The following is a 23143-nucleotide window of genomic DNA, read 5'->3' on the forward strand; positions in this document are numbered from 1 at the left end:
GAACTGATGCAGGGCCAAGTAAGCAGAACCAGGAAAACAGTATACAATATAACCATAGCAAAGTCCATGGAAAGAACATCAGAAACAAAAGAAAAGAGATCGAACAATTCTAATGGTCACCCAGTTTGACCTCAAGGAAGAGAATGAAGAATCTTGTTTACTTCATTTTTCTTCTTTTCTCTTCTTTCCTCTTCTCTCCTTCCTTCCTTCCTTCCTTCCTTCCTTCCTTCCTTCCTTCCTTCCTTCCTTCCTTCCTTCCTTCCTTTCCTCCTTCTTCCTTTTCCCTATACTCTATGCACCAGTCAAATTGACCTTTTCCCTGTTATTCTTATATGGCACTCTTTTTCCCATTTCTGTTTTGCATTAGCCTGTAAAGCCAGGAGTATGCTGGTAAGTAACTAGCTCTTTGAGGGGGGAGAGAGGAGGTAAGTATTGTTCAACATTTGTAATTTTAATCTGTATTAGTAACATTTTCTCATTCACTTCCTTAAGTCTAGACCATCAACAAAACAATACATCTAGCTTTGATTTATGACATTTGCCAATTTCACAGGTATAAATGCTCACACCCAAAATGTAATAATCATCTTTAGTCTAAACTGGCTCCAGCACATTCCAGAAGGCTGTTCCCTATGCTTGGAATGCTACTTTTACTTATTTATCTTTCTGTGTGTGTATGTGTTTCTGTTGCTTGGGATATTTGCAAGTTGAATATTCTGCTCATATCTGTCTGGTTGTTTCCAGAAACACCTCAGTTGTATCTCTTTTGTTGAGTATCATTGATTATTACACTCATATTTTCATAGTATTTTATTTTGGGTGATAACTTAAATGTCTTTGCTTTTCAGAATATAGTGTTCCATTCCTTTTTGTGGTTTCTCATGGGCATGGAACAATTTTGTGTCATGTGAATTTTTTTTCCCTTTATATCTGAAGATCTTTTTTCTTGGCCAAAATTTACTTTATCATTCAAATTAAATTTCATTACTGAATCTTAATGTTTTTTTTCCTTGAGGTAATCTTTGGATTATCTTGAGTAGTGTGTTGTTTTCTGTATTTAGAAGTTCTGAGAAATTTTCTTGTATTATTTACTGCATCACAGTGTTCAAGTTTTTTTTTTTTCCTTTTGGAGGGCAATTGGGGTTAAGTAACTTGCCCAAGGTTACACGGCTAGTTTTTGTGTGTGTGTGTGTGTTAAGTGTGTAAGGCCAGAACCAAACTTGGGTCCTTCTGACTCCAGGGCCAGTGCTTTACTCACTGCACCACCTAGCCGCCCCCGAATTTTTATTTTATTTTTGTTTTTGGAGGGCAATTGGGGTTAAGTGACTTGCCCAAAGTCACAAGGCTAGTAAGTGTGTTAAGTGTCTGAGGCCGGATTTGAACTTAGGGCCTCCTGACTCCAGGGCCAGTGGCCTATTCACTGCGCCACCTAGCCTGCCAGTGTTCAAGTTTTTACATTTGTCGTGCTCCTCTGGGAGACCTTTGATCCTCAATTTCTCTATGTATCCTGTCTTTCAGGTCAATCACTTTGGCTTGTATGGAGTTCGTGTGTTCTTTTTAACATTGTTGACTTTTGCTTTTCTTCCACTAGATTTCCCCCCACTTCTGTATTTTTGTTTCCCAAATTTATTCATTTAATGTTTTTTTTAAATTTTTTAATCTATTATTTTCTAGTTTTCAACATTCACTTTTATAAGATTTTGAGTTCTACATTTTCCTCCTCCCTCTCCTGTCCCCTCCCCAAGACATTCAATCTGATATAAACTATACATGTACAATCATATTAAACATATTTCTACATTAGTCATGTTGTGAAAGAGGAATCAGAACAAAAGAGAAAAACTATGAGAAAGGAAAAAAAAGAAAATAGTATGCTTTGATCTGCATTCAGACTCCATAGCTCTTTCTCTGGATGTGGATAGCGATTTCCATCACAAGTCTTTTGGAATTGTCTTTGCTGAGTAAAAATCATTGCATTGTTGAGTAAAGCTAAGCCTATCAAAGTTGATCATTGCACAATGTTACTGTTTCAATGTTCTACTGGTTCTGCTCATTTCACTTAGCATCAGTTCATGTAAGTCTTTCCAGGTTTTTTCTGAAATCTGTTTGCTCATCATTTCTTATGGAACAATAGTATTCCATTACATTCATATACCATAACTTGTTTAGCCATTCCCCAATTAATGGGCTTCCCCTCAATTTCCAGTTCTTTGCTACCACAAAAGAGATGCTATAAATTTTTTGTACATGTAGGTTCTTTTCCCTTTCTTATGACCTCTTTCAGCTATAGACCTATGCTACTGTATTTCTGGATCAAAAGGTACTCACAGTTTTCTAGCCCTTTGGGAATGGTTCCAAATTGCTTTCCAGAATGGTTTCATCAGTTCACAACTCTCCCAAAAATGTATTAGTGTTCCAATTTTCCCACACCTCCAACATTTATCATTTTCCTGTTTTGTCACATTAGCCAATCTGATAGGTGTGATGTAGTACCTCAGAGTTGTTTTAATTTACATTTCTCTAATCAATAGTGATTTGGAGCATTTTTTCATGTTACTATAGATTGCTTTAATTTCTTTCATCTCAAAACTGCTTGTTCATATCCTTTGAGCATTTATCAGTTGGGGAATGATTTGTATTCTTATAAATTTGACTCAGTTCTCTATATTTTTTAGAAATGATGCCTTTATCAGAGACACCGGCTGTAAAAATTGTTTTCCAACTTTCTGCTTCCCTTCTAATATTGGTTGCATTGGCTTTGTTTGTGCAAACCCTTTTTAATTTAATGTAATCAAAATTATCCACTTTGCATTTCATAATGTTCTCTATCTCTTTTGGGGTCATTAATTCTTCCCTTCTTCATACATCTGACTATTCCATACTCTCCTAATTTGCTTATAGCATCACCTTTTATGTCTAGATCATGTACCCATTTTGACCTTATCTTGGTAATATAGCATAAAATGTCGATCTATGCCCAGTTTCTGCCATACTGTCTTCTAGTTTTCCCACCAGTTTTTGTTAAATTGTGAGTTATTATCCCAGAAGTTGAAGTCTTTGGGTTTATCAACAGTAGATTACTACTACATTAACTACTATCTTGTGTACCTAACCTATTCTACTGACCCGCCACTCTATTTCTTAGCCAGTACCAAGTAGTTTTGATGATTGCTGCTTTATAATACAGTTTTAAATTTGGTGTGACTAGGTCACCTTCCCTTGTATTTCTTTTCATTAATTCCCCTTGATATTCTGAAACTTTTGTTCTTCCAAATAAATCTTATTATTATTTTTTCTAGCCCTAGAAAATCATTTTTGGTAGTTTGAGTGGTATGGCACTGAATAAATAAATTAATTTAGGTAGAATTGTTATTTTTATTATATTGACTTGCCCTACCCATGAACAACTAATATTTTTCCATTTATTTAGATCTGACTTTATTTGTGCAAAAAATGCTTTGTAATTGTGCTCATACAGTTCCTGGGTTTGTCTTAGCAGGTAGACTCCTAAATATTTTATATTGTCTACAGTTATTTTGAATGGAATTTCTCTTTCTACCTCTTGCTGCTGGTTTTTGTTTGTAACGTATAGAAATGCTAATGATTTATGTGGGCTTATCTTATACCCTTCAATTTTGCTAAAATTGTTAATTATTTCAAGCAGTTTTTTAGTTGATTCTCTAAGTATGCCATCATATCATCTGCAAAGAGTGACAGTTCTATTTCTTCATTGCCTATTCTAATTCCTTCAATTTATATTTCTTCTCTTATTGCTAAAGCTAGCATTTCTAGTACAACATTGAATACAGTGGTGATAATGGACATCATTGTTTCACCCCTGATCTTATTAGAAATGTTTCTAGCTTATCTTCATTATGTATAATTCTTGCTGATGGTTTTAGATAGATACTGTTTATAATTTTAAGGAAAACTCTGTTACTATGCTTTCTAGTGTTTTTTTTTAATAGGAGTGGATATTGTATTTTGTCAAAAGCTTTTTCTGCATCTCTTGAGATAATCATATGATTTCTGTTAAATTTGTTATTGATATGGTCAATTATGCTGATAGTTTTCCTAACATTGAACCAGTTCTACATTCCTAATATAAATCCCACTTGGTCATAGTGTATTATCCCAGTGATAAGTTGCTGTAATCACTTTGCTAATATTTTATGTAAAATTCTTGCATTTCACTAGTGAAATTAGTCTATAATTTTCTTTCTGTTTTGGCTCTTCCTAGTTTAGGTATCAGCATAATATTTGTATTGTAAAAATAATTTGGCAGAACTCCTTCTTTACCTATTTTTCCAAATAGTTTATATAGTATTAGGATTAATTGCTCTTTAAATGTTTGGTAGAATGCACTTGTAAATCCATTTGGCCTTGGGGATTTTTTTCTTAGGGAGTTCATTGATGGCTTGTTCAACTTCTTTTTCTGAAATGGGGTTAAGTATTTTATTTCCTCTTCTATTAATCTGGGAATTTATATTTTTGTAAACATTCCTCTATTTCACTTATGTTGTCAGATTTATTGGCATGTAGTTGGGCAAAATAACTCTTAATTATTGTTTTAATTTCCTCTTCATTGATGGTGATTTCACCCTCTTCATTTTTGATACTGGTTGTTTGGTTTTCTTCTTTCTTTTTTTAGTCAAATTAACCAAAGGTTTATCTATCTTATTGGATTTCCCCCAATAAAACCAGCTTTCAATTGTATTTATTAGTTGAATAGTTTTCTTAATTTTAGTTTCATTAACCTCTCCTTTGATTTTCAGAATTTTTAATTTGGTACTTATTTGGGCATTTTAAATTTGTTCTTTTCCTAGCTTTTTTAATTGCATGCCCAACTCATTTATCTCCTCTTTCTCTATTTTATTCACATAAGCATTGAGGTATATAAAATTACCCTTAAGAACTACTTTGGCTGCTTCCCATAAGTTTTGTGTATTATCTCATTATTGTCATTCTTTTGGATGAAGTTATTGATTGTTTCTATGATTTGTTGTTTGACCCATGCATTAGGTTATTTAGTTTCTAATTAATTTTTAGTCTATCTTTTCATGGCCCTTTATTACATGTGATTTTTATTGCATCATAATCTGAAAAGGAATGCATTTAGTATTTCTGCCTTTCTGCACTGGATTGTGAGGTCTTTATGCCCTAGTTCATGGTCAATTTTTGTGTAGGTGCCATGTATCACTGAGAAAAAGGCATATTCCTTTCTATGCCTATTCAGTCTTCTCTAGAGGTCTACCTTATTACCTTTTTTTTTTTTTTAAAGCAATTGGGGTTAAGTAACTTGCTCAAGGTTACACGGCCAGTTATTTTGTGTGGGTGCCAAGTATCTGAGGCTGGAACTGATCCCGGGTCTCCCGACTCTGGGGCCAGCGCTCTTACTCACTGTGCCACCTGGCCGCCCCTACCATATTAACTTTACTAAAATTCTATTCACCTCCTTAACTTTGTTCTTGTTTATTTTGTGGTTAGATTTATCTAGTTCTAAGAGGTGGTGGTTGAGGTCCCCTAATAGACAGTTTTGCTGTCTATTTCTTCCTATAATTCACTTCTCTAAGAAATTGGATATTATACTACTTGGTGCAGTTATGTTTAATATTGATATTAGTTCATTATCTATGGTACCTTTTAGCAAGATGTAGTTTCCTTCCTTATCTCTTTTAATTAGATCTGTTTGAGATCAGGATTGCTACCCCTGCTTTTTTTCACTTCAGTTGAAACAATATATTCTACTCCAACCTTTTTTTTTTTCTTTTTGGAGCGGGGAAAGCAGGGCAATTGGGGTTAAGTGACTTGCCCGAAGTCACATGGCTAGTAAGTGTTAAGTGTCTGAAGCTGGATTTGAACTCAGGTCCTCCTGACTCCAGGGCCAGTGCTCTATTCACTGCACCACCTAGCCACCCTGTACTCCAACCTTTTACCTTTACTCTGTATGTATCTCTCTGTTTCAAATGTGTTCCTTATAAATACCATATTGTAAGAGTATGTTTTTTAATCCACTCTTCTGTCCACTTCCATTTTATGGGAGAGATCATCCCATTCACATTCACAGTAATGATTACTAACTGTGTCTTTCTCTCCATCCTATTCTTCTTTTGCTTTTCTGTCTCCTTTTTCCTTCCCTTTTCCCCTGCTACTTCTTTCCTCCCTTCTGCCCTCCTATCCACTCCCCTCCCTTTTCTTTCCCCTTTCTTTTCCTATTTCCTATAAGGTAAGATAGATTTCTGCACCCAACTGAGTGTGTATATTATTCCCATTTTGAACCAAATCCAATGACAGTAAGATTCAAACAATGCTCACTTCCCTACCTTCTTTCCCTCTATTGTAACATGTCTTTGTGTATCTTCATTTGATGTAATTTACCCTTTTCTACCTCCTCCTTTCCTCTTGTCCCAGTACAATTCCTTTTTTAACCCCTTAATTAATAATTTTTTTTATCATCAAATCAAAGTCAACTTGTATCCCCACTTTCTGTGTATGTGTACTCCTTCTAAATGCTATGATAAAGATACAGTTCTGGAGAGTTATAAGTATCATCTTCCTGCACAGGGATGTAAATGGTTTAACCTTATTGAATAACATGGTATTTTTTTCTTTCCTGCTTACCTTTATATGTTTCTCTTGAGTCTTGTATTTGATGATTGAATTTTCTATTCAGCTTTGATTTTTCATCAGAAAAGTTTGGAAGTCCCCTATTTTGTTGAATATCCATCTCTTTCCCTGAAAGATTATGCTCAATTTTGCTGGGTAGTTGATTCTCATTTGTAATCCAAGCTCCTTTGCCTTCTGGGATATTATATTCCAAGCTTTCTTCAGTCAGTTTGTGTCCTTTCTTTTCCAAGCTGTTGACTCTTGCATACCTCTCATTTCTTTTCCCAGTTTTTTTTCTACGTCTTTTATTTGACTTTTAAAATTCTTCTCGAGGTCTTCCAAGAGGACTTTTTGGGTTTGAGATCCATTCACATCCCCCTTTGAGGTTTTGGATGTAGGTATATTGACAATGTTGTCCTCTTCTGAGTTTGTATTTTGGTCTTCCCTGTCCCCATAGAAACTGTCTATGGTTGGTGCTCATTTTTGCCTTTTGCTTAGAGTGTTTGCCTATTTCCTAGCTTTTAAAGTTGAGCTCTGCTTCTGGGGCACAGGAGGCGCTGTTCCAAACTCTTTGTTCTGGGGACCAGGAGCCTGCTCACTGGCTTTGTGTGCTGGGCTCTCAAGTGCTGGCAGCTGGAGGTTGTAGGGGTCTGGCAGCTTACCTGGTGCTGAGCTGGGGTCCTTGTGGTGGTGTCTGGCATGTGCTGAGGCCACGTGGGGTTTTTCTGCACTCCCTGGGGCTACACTGAGGCATATGGGAGTCTGGCAGCTAGAGGATGGCTCCCCATGTGGGGCTGCACTGGTGCCGGTAGTAGTTCTCCAAGTTGCATGTTGGGGGTCATAGTGTTGGCTTTTGCCTGCTCCACCACTCAAGGGATCAGGATCTCCTGCTGGCTTTCTGAGGTGGGGCTTGTTGTTGGCTTTCTGGGACACTCCCTATCCTGGACTATGCTCTCCTTTTACTCTAGCAAGATGGACCTATGTTGGAGATCCTCCAAGATTCCCAGGCTGAAAGACTACTCCACCTCCTCTTTCTTTTGGCTCTGGATTTTTCCTGGGATGCTATTTTCTGATGTTTTTTTTTTCAGAAGTCAATAAGGGAAAATGACAGTCATTTACTGCTTACTCCACCATCTTGGTTCCCAGCCTCATTTCATGTCTTTAGAGAATTTTCTCTTATGGGTTCACATTTTTCTAATCTCCTAATTGAGTTTTCAAAATCTGCATGGGGAGCTCTAGGTTCTGACCTTAATTCATCCCTAATTTCTGATTTTTGTTGTTGTTGTTTGTTGTTCAGTCATTTCCAGTCATATCTGACTCTTCCTGACCCCATTTGGGGTTTTCCTGGCAGAGATACTGGAGTGCTTTGCCATTTCCTTCTCCAGCTCATTTTACAGATGAGGAACTAAGGCAAACAGGGTTAAGTGACTTGCCCAGGGTCACCCAGCTAGTAAGTGTCTGAGGCCAAATTTGACCTCAGGAATAGGAGACTTTCTGACTCCAGTCCCAGCACTCTATCCACTTTGTCACCTAGCTGCCCTAATTTCTTATTTTATGGATTTCATCTCCCCTTTAAACAATTTAGGGTTTCTTGTTATTCTATATTCTTTTGAGAGTCACTAGGATCCTGTATATTATCAGGCATTGGTTTGCTTTCCTTTTCCTTATAGTATTTATTAAGAAAGCTTAATAGTCCTTTTGAAATTTTACTATTTATCTATACTTCAGATTTTAGGATCTTCTCAGTTGATTTAATTACTTGTGCTCTGGGCTTTTATTGAACATTTTCCCTTGACATTTTTGGTGTTTTAGCTTAATTTTTTTTTCATATCTCCTGTTACTCACTTTCTGGCTTCTCCCCCATTACTGGTGGGAACATTGCCAATGCTGGCCTGCCAGACTTCCTCAACCTCTTTGCTGAGGGATAGTGTTCACTGGCCCGTATCCATGCCCTCAGTGCCATGGTAGAGGGGGGAAAGGAATGACACCAACAAGGTTTCAGTCTCCTCCCCTTCAGGCCTGGCACAGCTATGTATGTTGGCTCCCTGCCTCAATTCCCACCTTGATCCCCCTCCTTTTTCTTGCCATCTAGTTTAAATAATCATCAACAGATGCTTTTTATGGGGTAGAGGAAAGGTAAAAAAAGCAAACTGGGTACAGGCTCTGAAACCTTTGGGACCTCTAACCTAGGACCAGGCTTCTATCAAAAGACCACATCAGAAGACATTTTTAACCCGTCCCCTCTTGCTATGTTTGGCTGGGCAGGGGTTGAAGTAGAGGGTTCTGGTAGAGCCTTTGAGTCAGACACAAGAGCAGGGGATCCTGAAGTGGGTCCCAGGTGTAAGACTGAGATTAGCTTGTGTTCCATTGGCTGGAGGCTGGTTGGAAAGAGGTGTGCTGAGTGAGTGTTTTGAGGATCAGAGTTTTCCATTGTTATTTCATAAGTATTTTATCTTATTGGTGTAGTTTCTTTTTTGTCTTATAGATTCAGCTGTGCAATACGGCACATAATTCTCCTCCTCCTTCTCCTCCTCCTCCTCTTCTTTCTCCTTCTCCTTCTTCTTCTTCTTCTTCTTCTTCTTCTTCTTCTTCTTCTTCTTCTTCTTCTTCTTCTTCTTCTTCTTCTTCTTCTTCTTCTTCTTCTTCTTCTTCTTCTCTTTCTCCTTCTCCTTCTCCTCTCCTCCTCCTCCTCCTTCTCCTCCTCCTCCTCCTTCTTCTCTTCTCCTTCCCCTCCCCCCCCATCCTCCTCTTATTTCTTCTCTTCCTCCCCCTCTTCTTCATTTAGAGAGTTCAAGGTATCTGGAAAAAAGGACTAATTCCCTCAACTTTTAGGTCACGTGATCTGGAAGTCTATCTTGACTTTTTTTTTAGAAAGATTGGAAACAGGTATTACATTTTTAAAGTATTTTGCTGTTTAATAGAAAGTGCAGCTTTGAAGATTCTTCTCCAGCAAGGCTGCTGACTATGCATTTGTTAAAGCTATACAGGGTTCTATAATAGATGAAACTATGGAGGTAACTATTTAATGTTTTTTCATGAATCTAGATACCAATCAAACATTTGTTATTAATCACCCATTGCGTACCAGGTGCTATACTAGTCACCATGGGTACTATGGCAAGAATGAAACATTCCTTGCCCTTGAAAACATTTTAATCTAACTAAGGGAAGCAATATGTGAATATAGTGGGAGGGTTGACTGATAAACCTCTGGTGGACTGAATTTCTTCTAGACCAATTGATAAAATTATAGGATATGAAGGGAAGGACACAGATAGTTACACTGAGATAGATACAGATAGATACACATACAATATGAAGGCTTTAGAGGAAAAGTAAAGAGATGTTTATATTTTTAAGAAAGTAAGAGGTTCCTTTATCCAACTTTATGGAATTATAGGGCAGCCAGCTATCTATTGGATGGCTAATGGTTTAGCTACATCTTCTGATGTCCCTTAAAAGGTCAGCAAGCTCTGCAAACAGGCACTATCTAAAGAGCCAGATGTGTTCTCTCTGGCAGTTGAGAAAAGAGTCAGTTACAGGGGATGGACCCAGCTCTTGAGAAGACATTGATTTTTCCCTTTTGCCTTATACCTCTTCTGTGGATGGAGTAGTGGATGGGAGGGGATTTTTTTTCTCCTCCCCACTCCACCAGTAAAGCAGTGGGGCAATTCATTCAAGCTCTCACAGTTATTTGGTCGGTCAATAAACATTTATTAAACATCTACCATGTGCCTGTTATTGTCCTAAGCTCTGGTGATACAAAAAGGACAGACAGCTCCTGCCCTCAAGTTGCTTATAATCTAATGGAGGAATGACAACACACAAAAGACAGTAAAAAGAGAAGGAGGGGAATAAGGGCAAAGTTGAGAGCAATATAGCTGGGTGGTAAATAAAGAGGTGGCTGGCTGGCTTTAGAAGTCCACTTTCAGAATTGAGAGCTAAACTAGTGCTGAGGAGTCTAGCTGAGTTTTGGAGATGAGTGAAACAGTACAAAGTAACCCAACTAAGCGACCTGCCCAGTAGAGACATAGCATCCAAGGGAGCCATGAGAAGAGAGCAGCTCAGGGCGCTGCAGTGGTAGGAAAATGAGTTATCTTAGCCACATATGTTCTGTGTGTGTGTGTGCGCGCGCGCGTGCGTGGGAGCACACGCTTCTTTCTACTAATGTCCTCTGCCTGGTTGTCCATTCTTCACATTGATACTGTGTATATTTCTGGGAAGGTGTGTCCCACGTTTATGAGGATGGATACTTTGTAGCTACTGTCCTAGCGATACCATCTCAATAAATGCCTTTGCTTTGAGCTAATTGTGTCTTCCGGCAGACTATTAAAGGTAAATACACCAGTGGGAGCTTCTGAGCTATTGTTTCAAGAGTGCAAGCCCACGATCTTGGGATGGCTGTTCCCTGGGAAACCCCAAAAGGACAGGCTGCACCAAGTTTGCTTTGGTACTTGGCCCAGGCAATGGATGAGTCAGTCACTCACCCTCCTCAGCTGGGCTAGATCCTTGCAGGATGTGGTGTCTTGGCTGAAGGGTCAGTCTGTTGCTGTGCAAGATCACACAGGTTATTCAGCTACTGGGACTCCTACTGGGAGCTGGCTACAGCTGCTGCTGGCTCTGGTTATTGGTTAGATCTCGGATAGCTTTGATGGTTCTCCCAGCTTTATTGGTTGCCTGGGTGGTTCCCTCCCAGAATGCTTTCTTGCTTAAGATTAGGAAAGGTGTGGGGGAAGCAGGTATCACATGAACTTCACTCTTATCTGAAACAGACAAAGGAGAATTGAACACATTCTTATGTGTGCGCCTGCATGTTCCTGTGCGTGTGTGTGTGTGTGTGTGTGTGTGTGTGTACAGAGTTTGGAGCATTACACTCAACAAAGGGGAAAAAAGGTAAGGATGACAGAGAAAGGAAATGGGTTTAAGACGAAGGGTAGAGTTGGGGAGGGAATAGTCACAAGGAAAACAAATTTCAAGTGGATGGTAAAAAGAATTCAAATGTAAGAAAGTGTAAGAACCAGTGAATGAGGTGAGAGGAAGGTAGGAATGCCACTGCGGTGAAAGCACGTGGCTTTAATTACAGATTGCTAGCTCTGATCACATTTCTTCCTCTTTGTGAAGGGGAGGTCACTGAGAGGAAAAAGTATGAGGACACAAGGGAGGAAAGTACACACTTAACAATCCTAACTGTGACTATGAATGAGATGAACTCCCCTATAAAATGGGATTGTGGAAGGGAATGGGTGAGGGGCAACAATGCCAGCACCTTTGGAGAAGATGGTCACCCACAAGAGGGGAACCAACCCAAACCTTCCCATTTTACTAATAGCCACCGTCTCAGGAGTGGTTGATTAGACAGTCTGTGCAGAGGCAAAGCATGAGACCCCTCATTAGCAGCCTTGCAAAACTGCTTTACATTCTGATGAGGTTGAGATATCAGCTACCAGGCAGATTATAATAGTAGTTGTAAGTTAGGTTTCTGAATCCAACAAGCCCCCCAACATCGACTACTCTGTGGGTGACATTTTGGTGTTGTTCAGTTGTGTTTGACTCTTTGTGTCCCCGTTTGGGATTTTCTTGGCAAAGATACTGGAGCGGTTTGCCATTTCCTTCTCCAGCTCATTTTACAGATGAGGAAACTGAGGCAAACAGGGTGAAGTGACTTGCCCAGGGTCACCCAGCTAGTAAGTGTCTGAGGGCAGATTTGAACACAGGTCTTCCTGACTCCAGGCCTGGTGCTCTGTGTGTGCACCATGGTGCCACCTCGCTGCCCTGGGTGGCATTTCAAATGCTCTTAACTTCAGAGTCTGACTTCTCCAACAGTGTCTGTAACTTTCCAAACTGAGTTGGCATTTCTTCTTGTTGCTTAAATCAACAAGCATGTGACTTCAGAGCATCCCTACACAACTAGAATTTCTAACCAAGAGAAAGAACTTCATAAATAAGAACATTAGAATTTCTTTTCCTGCCTTCTTCTGGGTTGTGGGTGTCCTAGACCATGGAGACAGCTGAAGTTGCTTTATCTTTGGCACATAGTTTTGGTTTTGGAGAGGTCTGAGAGGTCGTGGGGATCAGAGAAAATGTCCAGTGCTCCATCAAGGCTCTGGAATGCACCAGAAAACATGAGGAAAGGAAAATTGCCATGTCCTAGACAGGGGTGGGGAACCTGTGGCCTCGATAGGTGGCCCTCTAGGTCTTCAAGTGCGGCCCTTTGACTGAATCCAGATTTCACAGAACAAATCCCCTTAATAAAAGGATTTGTTCTGTAAGATTTGGACTCAGTCCAAAGGCTGCACCAAGGACCCAGAAGACCATAGGTTCCTTGCCCCTGTGAAGGTTCCAGCTGCTTTTCCCCCACCTCACTCTCCAAGTTGAGAGAATACCTTGTAAACTGATTTTCATCCTGAGCTCCTCTGTGTGTACACACATTCACTTTGGATGAACAGTAGTGAATAAAGGGAGTGGACAGAGATTTAAAGAGCCTGAAATAGAGGAATAATTCAGTTCACTTCATTAAATCCCTCCACAACAACCAAAGCAATATTCCTAATGCGTAATTCTGGTTGTGCCTTTTTCTTGCTTGAAAAGTTCCGGTGGCTTCCTCAAGTACCTAGGATAAAATATGACCTCTTCTTGGTATACGAAGCCCCTCATGGACTGGCTCTAGTCTACTCTTTCAATTAGATTACACATTATTCCCCTTCATGTACACTATGCACTAGCCAAAGTGGTCTACTCGACAGTCTTCATACATTCCACTCTCTCCCATCACCAGGCCTTTGCACAGTGTCTTCGATGACCAGAATGGCCCCTCTCTTGCCCTCTGGCTCTTAGATTTTCTGGCTTTCTTCAAAGCTCAGCTCAAGTAGCCCCAGGTGTTAAGTCTACCCTTTCACCTACTGATTTCCTTTCCATGTTATTTATATCGACTTCTTTGTGTACAGGATTCCCCTCCTCCCCCCATAGAATGTAAGTTTGTATAGGGTAGGAGATGTTTCATTTTGGGGTTATGTGTCTGCAGAACCTAGCATAGAGCCCAGCATTTAAATACTTATTATTGTTATTTAGTGTCTATCATGTGTCAGGCATTGTAGACACAAAGACAAAAAAAAATAGTCTCTGCCCTCAGGGGGCTTACATTCTCAGTCTAGAAAACAAAGGTAAGAGAATGAGGTCAGACTAGAAGGGTACCAAGAGGGTGACTACCAGGAACTGATTTAATCAGAGGCACAGGAAATGATCCAGAATGGAGAAAAGCCATGTCATGGGACTTCTGAAGGCTTGGAAGGAATCTCCTGGGAGATAACCAATGTATGGGAAAGGATTTTAGGAAATAAAAGAGAATTTTTATATACATTTGAAAAACAAACTCACCCAGTGTTGAGTAGCTGGAGAGTATTGAATGTATTAGGTGACCTATTCCCTGTCAGACCAGCTCTAATACTCATTTTCTTATAGGGATGCTGCTGGGTCCATTCACAAAGGCGGGCATCTTGAAGCTGCTACTGACCTCCCTCCTCCTATCCCAAGGTTCCATGAAATTACACAAGGTGAGAGTGGTGCTGTTCCTGAACTCCTTTAAGGGGTTTCATCCTATCCAAAAATGACCCCATTTCTCCCTGAAACTCATCAATGAAGTGGGGAATGCCCTGGATGGAGCCTCCCTGTCCTTTCTCTGGGTCCAGTTCCCAAAATGGGATGGTCAGAAAGAACAATGGATATATTGGAATGGAAATATCCTTTTCTCTTTCTTCTGGCCTCAATATCTTTATTTCTCAGGTCAACTGGTATTTCTTTAACTAAGGTTCTGTGTGGGTCTATTTTAAAAAGCACCAGTACTCTAGACATACAAAATCATCATTTCTTGTATTAATCTCTGTACTTAATAATAAGTACAAGCAAATCAACAGACATTAATACTTAAATATTCAAATAATCAAATTTATATCACAGGAACTATTTGGACTTATAAAGGAAAAACACACAGGGAAAATATTAAGAAATTTCTTAATTTTTTGAAAACTTTAAAGAATGTTAAATTTTTGAAATGTTTTTAAATTTTAAAAATTGTTCTCTGTCAAATTAAGATAACTAAAGATCCCCAAGTAGAAAATCTTTTCAGTGGGTCCCTGTTAATGCAAAGGGCATCCCTATAAATCCCAGATGAGTTCCCATAGTGTAGTCCAGGTGTGGTACTGGCATCATCTACATGGGCATTGATGTGGCACCTACACTCCCTTTCTGGTTTACTCATCCCACCCACCCTGCCTCTACAAATACATATTTGGCCTCCTTTCAGGGGTGAGGAAGCAAGCCTCAACTACACAACTATGACAAAAATTCTCTCTCAGAGTATGCCTCTACTACTTACCACTGTGGCTCCTGAGTCCCTACTGATATTTCTCATTTATTTAAAAAAAATCAGTCTCCATGATACCACAAACTCTTTTTTTTCTTTTCTTTTTTTCTTTATGGAGGGAGGAGGGCAGGGCAATTGGGGTTAAGTGACTTGCCCAAGGTCACAAGGCTAGTAAGTGTTAATGTCTGAGTCTGGATTTGAACTCAGGTTCTCCTGATTCCAGGGCCAGTGCTCTATTCACTGTACCACCTAGCTGCTCCTAAACCACAAACTCTTTAAAAAATTATGGATATCTTTTTTTTAACCTCACCAATATTTCTTCTAGTATACGTTGCTCTCCTGTCTCCAGAAAATCATCTCGTATAACAAAAATATTTTAAAATAAAAATAAGAGAAAAATCAGCAAAAGTGATCAATACATTGGAAAAAGTCTAAAAATATGTACAATGTACTTTCTTTTGGATTCCGGATGGTCCTAGACCATAAAGATAATTAAAGTAGCTTCATCTTTGGTGCATAATTTCTATTTTAGAGAGATCTGAGAAGTCTTGGGGATAAGAGAAAATATCTAGTCCTCCATTTTGTTGTTCATGTGACCTGGAAGTCTGACTTTATTTTGATATCTATAGCTTGAGAAGGAGAAACTTCCTCAGAACTCCACAGAAGATCTAAGGAGTTTAATAGGTTAGCATTAGATAGAAACAGCTTGTCAACCAAATTATACTTTGAAGGAGATGAGAGCCATATTCTTTGAAGCAGAGATGAAGAGATATAATTTCAGAGGGATCACCAACAATTGGTGGAATGGGAAAGAGGCTTCTTGTAGGTGGTGACATTTGAACTGAACCTGGAAGAAAGCTAAGGAGGTAGAGGTAAGGAGTAAGAGCATCCCAGGCTTAAGGACAACCTGTGCAAAGGAAGTGGAAGGTACAATGTCATGGGTAAGTAGCAGCAAATTGGCTAAAGGAGAGAGTGTGTGAAGGGGAGTGATGTGTAACAAGCCTAGAAAGATCAGCTCTAGTCAGATTGTGACAGCCTTGACATTTTTGTATTTTATCCTAAAGGCAATGCAAACCACTGAAACTTTTTGAGGAGGGAAGTAACATGGTCCAACCTGTGCTTTAGGAATATCACTTTGTCAACTCTGAATGGACAATGGATTAGAGAATGGATAGACTGGAAGCAGATAAACCAACCAGGAAGTTTTTGCAGCAGTCTATCGAGAGGTGATAATGTGTTCAGTGGGAATAAGTATGTTAACAGCGTGAGCAACTCCATTTTGTTAGAAGTTGTTACATAGGCTGGTTTGTTTTTGTTGTTGTTTGTTTTGGAAAGGAGGTAAGTACTTGGATTGAAGTACTTCAAGTAGTAGTTTGACAAAGATGTGTGTGCCTCCTAAATGTGATAAATGATGACCAATGATGTATGTGTGTCTTTTAAATCTGCTAAACAACTAAAAAACACTATTGATGTTAGGAAACTAAAACTTTGATTGCTAATTCCCTTTGATCATAAGCTTAAGTAATGAATTACCAATCAGAACTTAGAAGTATTTTGAAAGTGCTTGGCCAGAACCATAAAAACCCACCGTAGGCCACAGCCACTGGTCTGCTTCTGGCTGGCTACTGAACTGACTCCTTCATTTCCCACACTAAGGGAGATTCAAACATACTACACTTTCTCAAGAATGGTCCTGGTTGTTGGAGGCTTGACATCATGTCACCCTGGAGGGAGACAGACTCCAGGTGGGAAGAGAGGAAACCCTGAGCACCAGCATGACTCACACTTATTGGGACCTTTAGGAATCACGCTGGTGGCTTGTTCTTAGAGGGGTTGATGTTTGTATTGTTGAGTAGATAATTGCATAATTGAGAATAATTTCAGGCATGTGTGAGTTTAAGTCTGATTACAGTTATCTTCTCTCCAGTCAGTATATAATGGCAAACCAGTTCCTCATATACTGTGAGTTACATTTGGTGTTGAGGATAGGATGCTGGCAAAGCAAAAACAAACAAAAACAAAAAAGTCCTGTTAGGACAGAGAGGAAAGAGAGAAGTCAGGCTAAAGACTGATTTCTGTTCTTTTCCTCTTAACCAGGGTCATCATGACACCCGTATTTCTCCATTCTTGAGATGGGATCCTGTTAAAAGAATACCCATAAAGGAGATGAATGAAGCCTTATTTTTTGAGCTCAGAATAGAATTGTTAAATCTTAAGAAAAAGTTGGTTTTTTTTAAGTCAAAGTGTCCTACTAAATCCACTCCCGTGGGCAGAATAGAGATAAAGCAGAACCTTGAAAGTAACATCAGTGTTGGAAGGCAGATCTAAGGGAGTACTCCAAGAACTGAGGGAGACAAGGATGCCAGACTAGCTTCAGAGGCCTTATAAAGTCAAAACAACTGGAATGAAAATTTAAAAATACTCCCTGGCAAATTGCCAAGGATTTCCTACTTCAAAAATGAGAAAAGAACAAACCAGATTTTATAGAAGTATATCTTTCCCTATGAAAATAGAAAATAAGCTAAGAAATTATAAAAATAAAGAACAGATGGTTTGGTTTTTAATTAGAGGCATTATGTCAAGTAGCCCACAGCCAATAGGAAGTCAGAACAGCAAAGAGAAGGCAAAGTGGTTTGATGGTGGGTCAAATGATGTGTTGCCTGGGGGGGGGGAATACTAGAATATGGATGACCCATTTATCAACCTATAGTATTTTTAAGGCTGAAGAGGAAATATTTGCTAGATCAGAAACTAGAGCCTCTAATAGAATTGAGGTGGGCTAAATCTGTGAAGACTTTGTTCAAAAAAATGAAGAACCAGATGCCACCTGGTTATTGAGTATCAGTTAAATACCAAACCCATTAAGGTTAGATCACAATGATGTTCAAAATTTTAAGATGATTAGTAAGGATGAAGAACTGGTCCAAACCATTAAAATTGTAGTAATCGAAGGTAGAGGAGCAGTGGAAGAGATTCTCCTGCACTGGATTTTTCATGCTTGGAGGAGGCAATACTCTATTTCCCATATTAATGAATACACAGAGAAGCCTTGGGAAATTCTGGTGCAATGCATATATCTGAACTTGACTCGGGATAGGGAAAGACTAGGACCAGTAGAGTGCGTTGAGAATAAGAGAACACTGTTTAGAGCATAGTAACCTAATTGCATCTTCTTCCTTCTTGGGAGGACCCAGGGCTTTAGAACACATCCATGACTCTGAGACCAAGACAGGGTGCTGACTCCGAAATGAAATATGCTCTTTCTCTGTAGAATAGGAAACCAAACAAGGGTACTCCTGACTTTTGGGGTCTAGATAATAGGAACCAAGGCAATCCTGGGAATTATGACCAGAAACAAGTTAGGTCACGAAATGAATGAGAAGAGAGTTGTGGATTAAATAAGGCATCTAGGTGACACCATAGTGCACAGAGGACCTGACCTGAAGTCAAATAGGCTCATCTTCCTGGGTTCAAATCTGGCCTCAGACACTTACCAGCTGTGTGACCCTAGGCAAGTCACTTAACCCTGTTTGCCTTAGTTTCCTCATCTATAAAATGAGCTACTATTTCACAACTACTCCAGTGTCTTTGTCAAGAAAACCCCAAATTGAGTCATGAATAACAATGGTTTAAATTAAAGGCAGAGAGCTATTAGTGGTAAATCAATGACAGAATATTAGGAGATATTGAGAGAAAAAAAAACCTGACCTCTCCCCCAGAATCAAAGAAACAGTAGAAACTTTTTACTCCTTTGGCCTCGAGTATAGGTCAACCAAGATGAAACAAGTACCTTAGCTTTACTGGAAAAGGATCTCATTTTTCCATTGGGGTTTGGTGGTCCCTTTGTTAAGTTCTGGCAGGGGTATAACCACCTCTTTCTGGAACTGGTTATTTGGCATAAGAAAGGTAGAGACTAGTACATGCTGGCACTATTGTCCAGTTACTTCAGTTGTGTCCAACTCTTTGTGACTGCCTTTGGGTTTCATGGCAAAGTTCCTGGAACAGTATGCCATTTCCTTCTCCAGCTCATTTTACAGATGAGGAAATTGAGGCAAACAGAAGTAAGTGATTTGGCCAGGGTCATACAGTTAGTTAGTGTTGGAGATCAGATTTGAACTCAGGTCTCCTTGACTTCAGGTGGGTCACTTTATCTTCTATCCACTTTATCCACCTAGCTGCCCATGCTGGTACTATTAACCAACAGCCAATAAACATTTATGAAATCCTTACTATGGCATGGTACTATGTACTGGGGATACAACTATGAAATAGAAAGACAGTCCCAGCCTCCAGAGCTTACAATCTAATGGGAGAAAACAACATACAAAAGAAAACTAAAAGGCTTGGGGGAGATGATGTCGGGGAGATGATGGAGAAGTTAAAAAAAAAGGCATCTAAACTATTAGATTCTGGTTCACAAATGACTATAAAACTAAACTCAGTAAAAGAAAATGCAAAAACAAACAAAAAACCCAACAAATCTCTGAACCAGTCTTGGATACATGGATTCAGAGACTCCAAAATCCCAGGCTAGGAAGTATACAGAAAGTTAAAGATCACAGATTGGCCCAAGGAGATCTGTAGAGCAGCTGGAATTGCAGGCTCGGGAGAAACAATCGTTGGAATGGATGGGTTAAGTAAAAACTTTGCTCTATGTCAGAATCTGAAAATTAGCATTTAATTTTTGGTAGAAAAAGTCTGATGGAATCTAGTAAGCTCATCTGTCTGCCCCCAACAAGTTGTTAATACCTAGAATTGAAGGAAGAGATAAGGAAATTTATGAAATTCTTGTAGGACTTGAAACAGGAAGGAATAATTCAGAAAACAATTAGTTCATATGACTCCCCTCTGGGTCAGAAAAAAGGCAAGCAAATGGAAAATTTACAGCAGTCTACAGGAAATTTAATGCTGAGACCAAACCCATCAATAGCAGAGCCCTACCCAATATTTTGGAAATGATAAATAGGAAGTGGGGGGAGCTACAGAACATTAACTGTCCAAGATGCAATGGTCAGTTGCCCCACAGAAACTACAGAAAGGGCAATTGTCAGTTAAATTCCTAGTGATGATACAGCTTTGGAGGGAATATGGTATTCCATATTTAGTTATGATGTTAGTCCCAGTTTATGAGGCAGAGAACATTAAATTTCTTTAAGTGGGGCCCCAAATAATGATATGCATTAGAGCAGATAAGAGAGGCTGTGCAACAGGCCCTATCATTAGTTCCAATCTCATGGGATCTCTTCTTTTGGTTAGAAGTTAAATAGTTGTGGAAGAGATTTTCATGACTTAGTATCTGTGGATTGAGCTTAAGAAGTATAATGAGAAGGCTTATATTTATTTTTTTTTAAGCAATCAGGGTTAAGTAACTTGCTCAAGGTTGGGTGTGGTGCTAAGTATCTGAGCCTGGATTTGATCTCCAGGTCATCCCAACACTGGAGCCGGTGCTCTTACTCGCTGTGCTACCTGGCCGCCCCTGAAGGCTTATATTTCAGTAAGATTTTAGTGTAAGAAAATGACTTACTATATACTATTATGGAAAAAAATTTACTCTGTCAGAATATCACATCATTATAGAAACAGAAGGATTGAGTCAAGGCATACTGCTGACATTATAAAAACTCAGCCCTTTATTAACATGAGCCAAAGTCCGCCTTTCCCTTTCCCTTCTCAATATGTTGAGACCATCACCACTCAGTGGGTACCAAAGTAGAAATGGCTTATAGCCAACAGAAGCAGCGCTGGGGAAACAAGGAATAGGCTTCATTTGGGTGATGGACAACTCTGATCTTAGCAACACTGGTCCTTCCATGAGATACCAGTTCCATCCATCTCTCACCAGCCCCATCCCCTAAGACGCTCACTGGCATCCACTCATCCACACTGGTGTCTGTGCCAGCCAATCAGAACCCACCTTCCTTTGTCTCTACAGAATATAGGGGAGATTTGCCGCACAAACTTGGAATGCTTCAGCGAGTGCTGTGTCGTTAATGAGAAAATGCAGAAAATTTGTGCCAGAAGGACACTTTTCATGCAGTGTAATATATGGAAGAAGGTAAGTCATGGCTTTGTCTCTGGGTGCATGAGGGGCAGCATCTGGCAGCGCATTCAGGCTGCTTTCTCTGTTGCCTCAAAAGCAAGGTGGAGGACAAGGAGGGGGAACCCAGATTGCTTCTCCTGTTTCCATTTTATTTTTTAAGTTATTGATTATTTTAAATAATATTCCATTTCCCCCCAGTTACATGTTTAAACAATTTTTAACATTAAAAAAAGTTTTGAATTCAGGGGCATCTAGGTCGCACAGTGAATAGAGCACCGGCCCTGGAGTCAGGAGGAGCTGAGTTCAAATCCGGCCTCAGACACTTAACACAAAAAAAAGCTAGCCGTGTGACCTTGGGCAAGTCACTTAACCCCAATTGCCCTGGCCTTCCCCTCCAAAAAAGCAAAAAAAAAAGTTTTGAATTCAGGGGCAGCTAGGTGGTTCAGTGAATAGAGCACCAGCCCTGGAATCAGGAGGACCTGAGTTCAAATGCAACCTCAGATACTTAACACACTTACTAGCCGTGTGACTTTGGGCAAGTCACTTAACCCCAATTGCCCTCCAAAAAGCAAAAAAAAAAGTTTGAAATTCTAAATTCTATCCCTCCCTTCCTCCTCCCTTTCTGAAACAGCAAGCAATCTGATACAGGTTATACATGTGCAAAAGAGTTATTGATTATGAGTAATGGAGAGACAGCATAGCATGACTGTAGTGGATAGAGAGCCAGCCTTGGAGCCAGGGAGACCTGGGTTCAAATCCTGCTCTTGACATATATTGGCCATGTAAATCACTTAACTTGTCAGTGTCTAAGACAGTGGTATTAAATTCAGATAGAAACCAGGGCCATTAAACTAAGGATCTCTATACTTAGAGAACAACATATTACTGTTATCTAGGCTTATTGTGTTTTATTTATGTTGTTAAATATTTCCCAGTTACGTTTTTTGGAGTAGGCAATTGGAGAGTCACATATCTAGTATAGTAATTATCTGAGGTCAGATTTGAACTCAGGTCCTCCTGACTCCAGGGCTGGTGCTCTATCCACTTTGACATCCAGTCACCTAACTGTTCCAATTACATTTTAATTTGTCTCTGCTGTGCTTGGAAATATGTCCTGGTATGACATCTCTGCTCCAGGCCACTGTCTTAAGGCTATAGTTTGTGGTGAAGGCACTGACCTCTCTGCATTGTTAGAAGACAGAAGTTCTCACTCAGTGGGAACTTCCCATAATCAATGGAAATTGCAGGACCCTCCTCCCCTCCCAAATTGATAATGCTGAATGATGTTGATGGAATGCTTTGAAGATTGCAAACCCCTTTATAAACATCTCATTTGATCCTCACAAGACCCTATGAGCTAAGCACTATAGGTCTTAAAATCCCCATTTTACAGATGAGGATGTTGAGGCTTAGCAAGGTTAAGTGATAGGCCCAGGGTTACAATTTGTAAGTTTTGAAAGCCAGGATTTAAACCCAATTTTCTCCTGACTTCAATCTCAGTGTCTTTGCCAGCCAACCACACTGTATCACACCTTTCCCAACCATAAAAGTACCTTCCCTGAGGACAATTGAATGAGACAGGTGAGAATACTCCCACTAGTGGATACTACTTCCCACTTTGGGAGCTGACCATTTGCTGACAAAGGAGGGTAAGTCCATCACTTGCTTAGTAATGTAGTGGGTAGAGGGACTGGCCTTGGAGTCGTGAAGAGCTGTCTTACAGCTTACCTACTTGCCTTTCCCACTCTGTAACACCCATCAGTTACAGAGAATCTTCCTTGAGAAAGTTCTCCTCGACCCACACCTCTAGCTCCTACTGCCAAAGTCACAAATCTGGTAGGAATAGGGAGTTTCTTCATTATCTGTGCTGGGGAATGGGGAAGGGGAGGAAGCATATCTCCCCCACCTATTCTCTGATGATGCCAGCATCATCTTTTGTCCTTGGCTTGAATATTTTAAAGTGATAGGAAGCCATGGAGTTTATTGAATAGGGAAGGTGATGTTGTCAGATCTGCACATTAGGAAGATCACATTGGCAGCTGAGTGGGATGGATGGACTGGAGTGAGGATGAAGCAGAGAGACCAATGGGAATCTACTGTAATAATTCAGGTGGGAGAAGATGACCTCATTCAGACAA

General features: G+C 39.7%; 1 protein-coding gene across 4 annotated transcripts in view; it reads left to right on the forward strand.

Moving 5' to 3' along the window:
- The window catches only part of LRCOL1 (leucine rich colipase like 1), a 44013-nt gene that overhangs the window by 11452 nt on the left and 9418 nt on the right, over positions 1–23143 (forward strand). For all 4 annotated transcript variants that reach the window (XM_069091066.1, XM_069091006.1, XM_069091106.1 and 1 more), the window contains exons 3-4: positions 14065–14156; positions 20898–21020. In XM_069091066.1, coding sequence (XP_068947167.1) covers positions 14067–14156; positions 20898–21020 — 213 coding nt within the window. In that variant the 5' untranslated portion in view covers positions 14065–14066. The remainder of the gene's footprint in view (positions 1–14064; positions 14157–20897; positions 21021–23143) is intronic.

Source organism: Petaurus breviceps, unplaced genomic scaffold (assembly GCF_028583685.1).
Source record: "Petaurus breviceps papuanus isolate PSGF00001 unplaced genomic scaffold, PetGlider_PUasm1.0 103, whole genome shotgun sequence".
Taxonomy (NCBI): domain Eukaryota; kingdom Metazoa; phylum Chordata; class Mammalia; order Diprotodontia; family Petauridae; genus Petaurus; species Petaurus breviceps.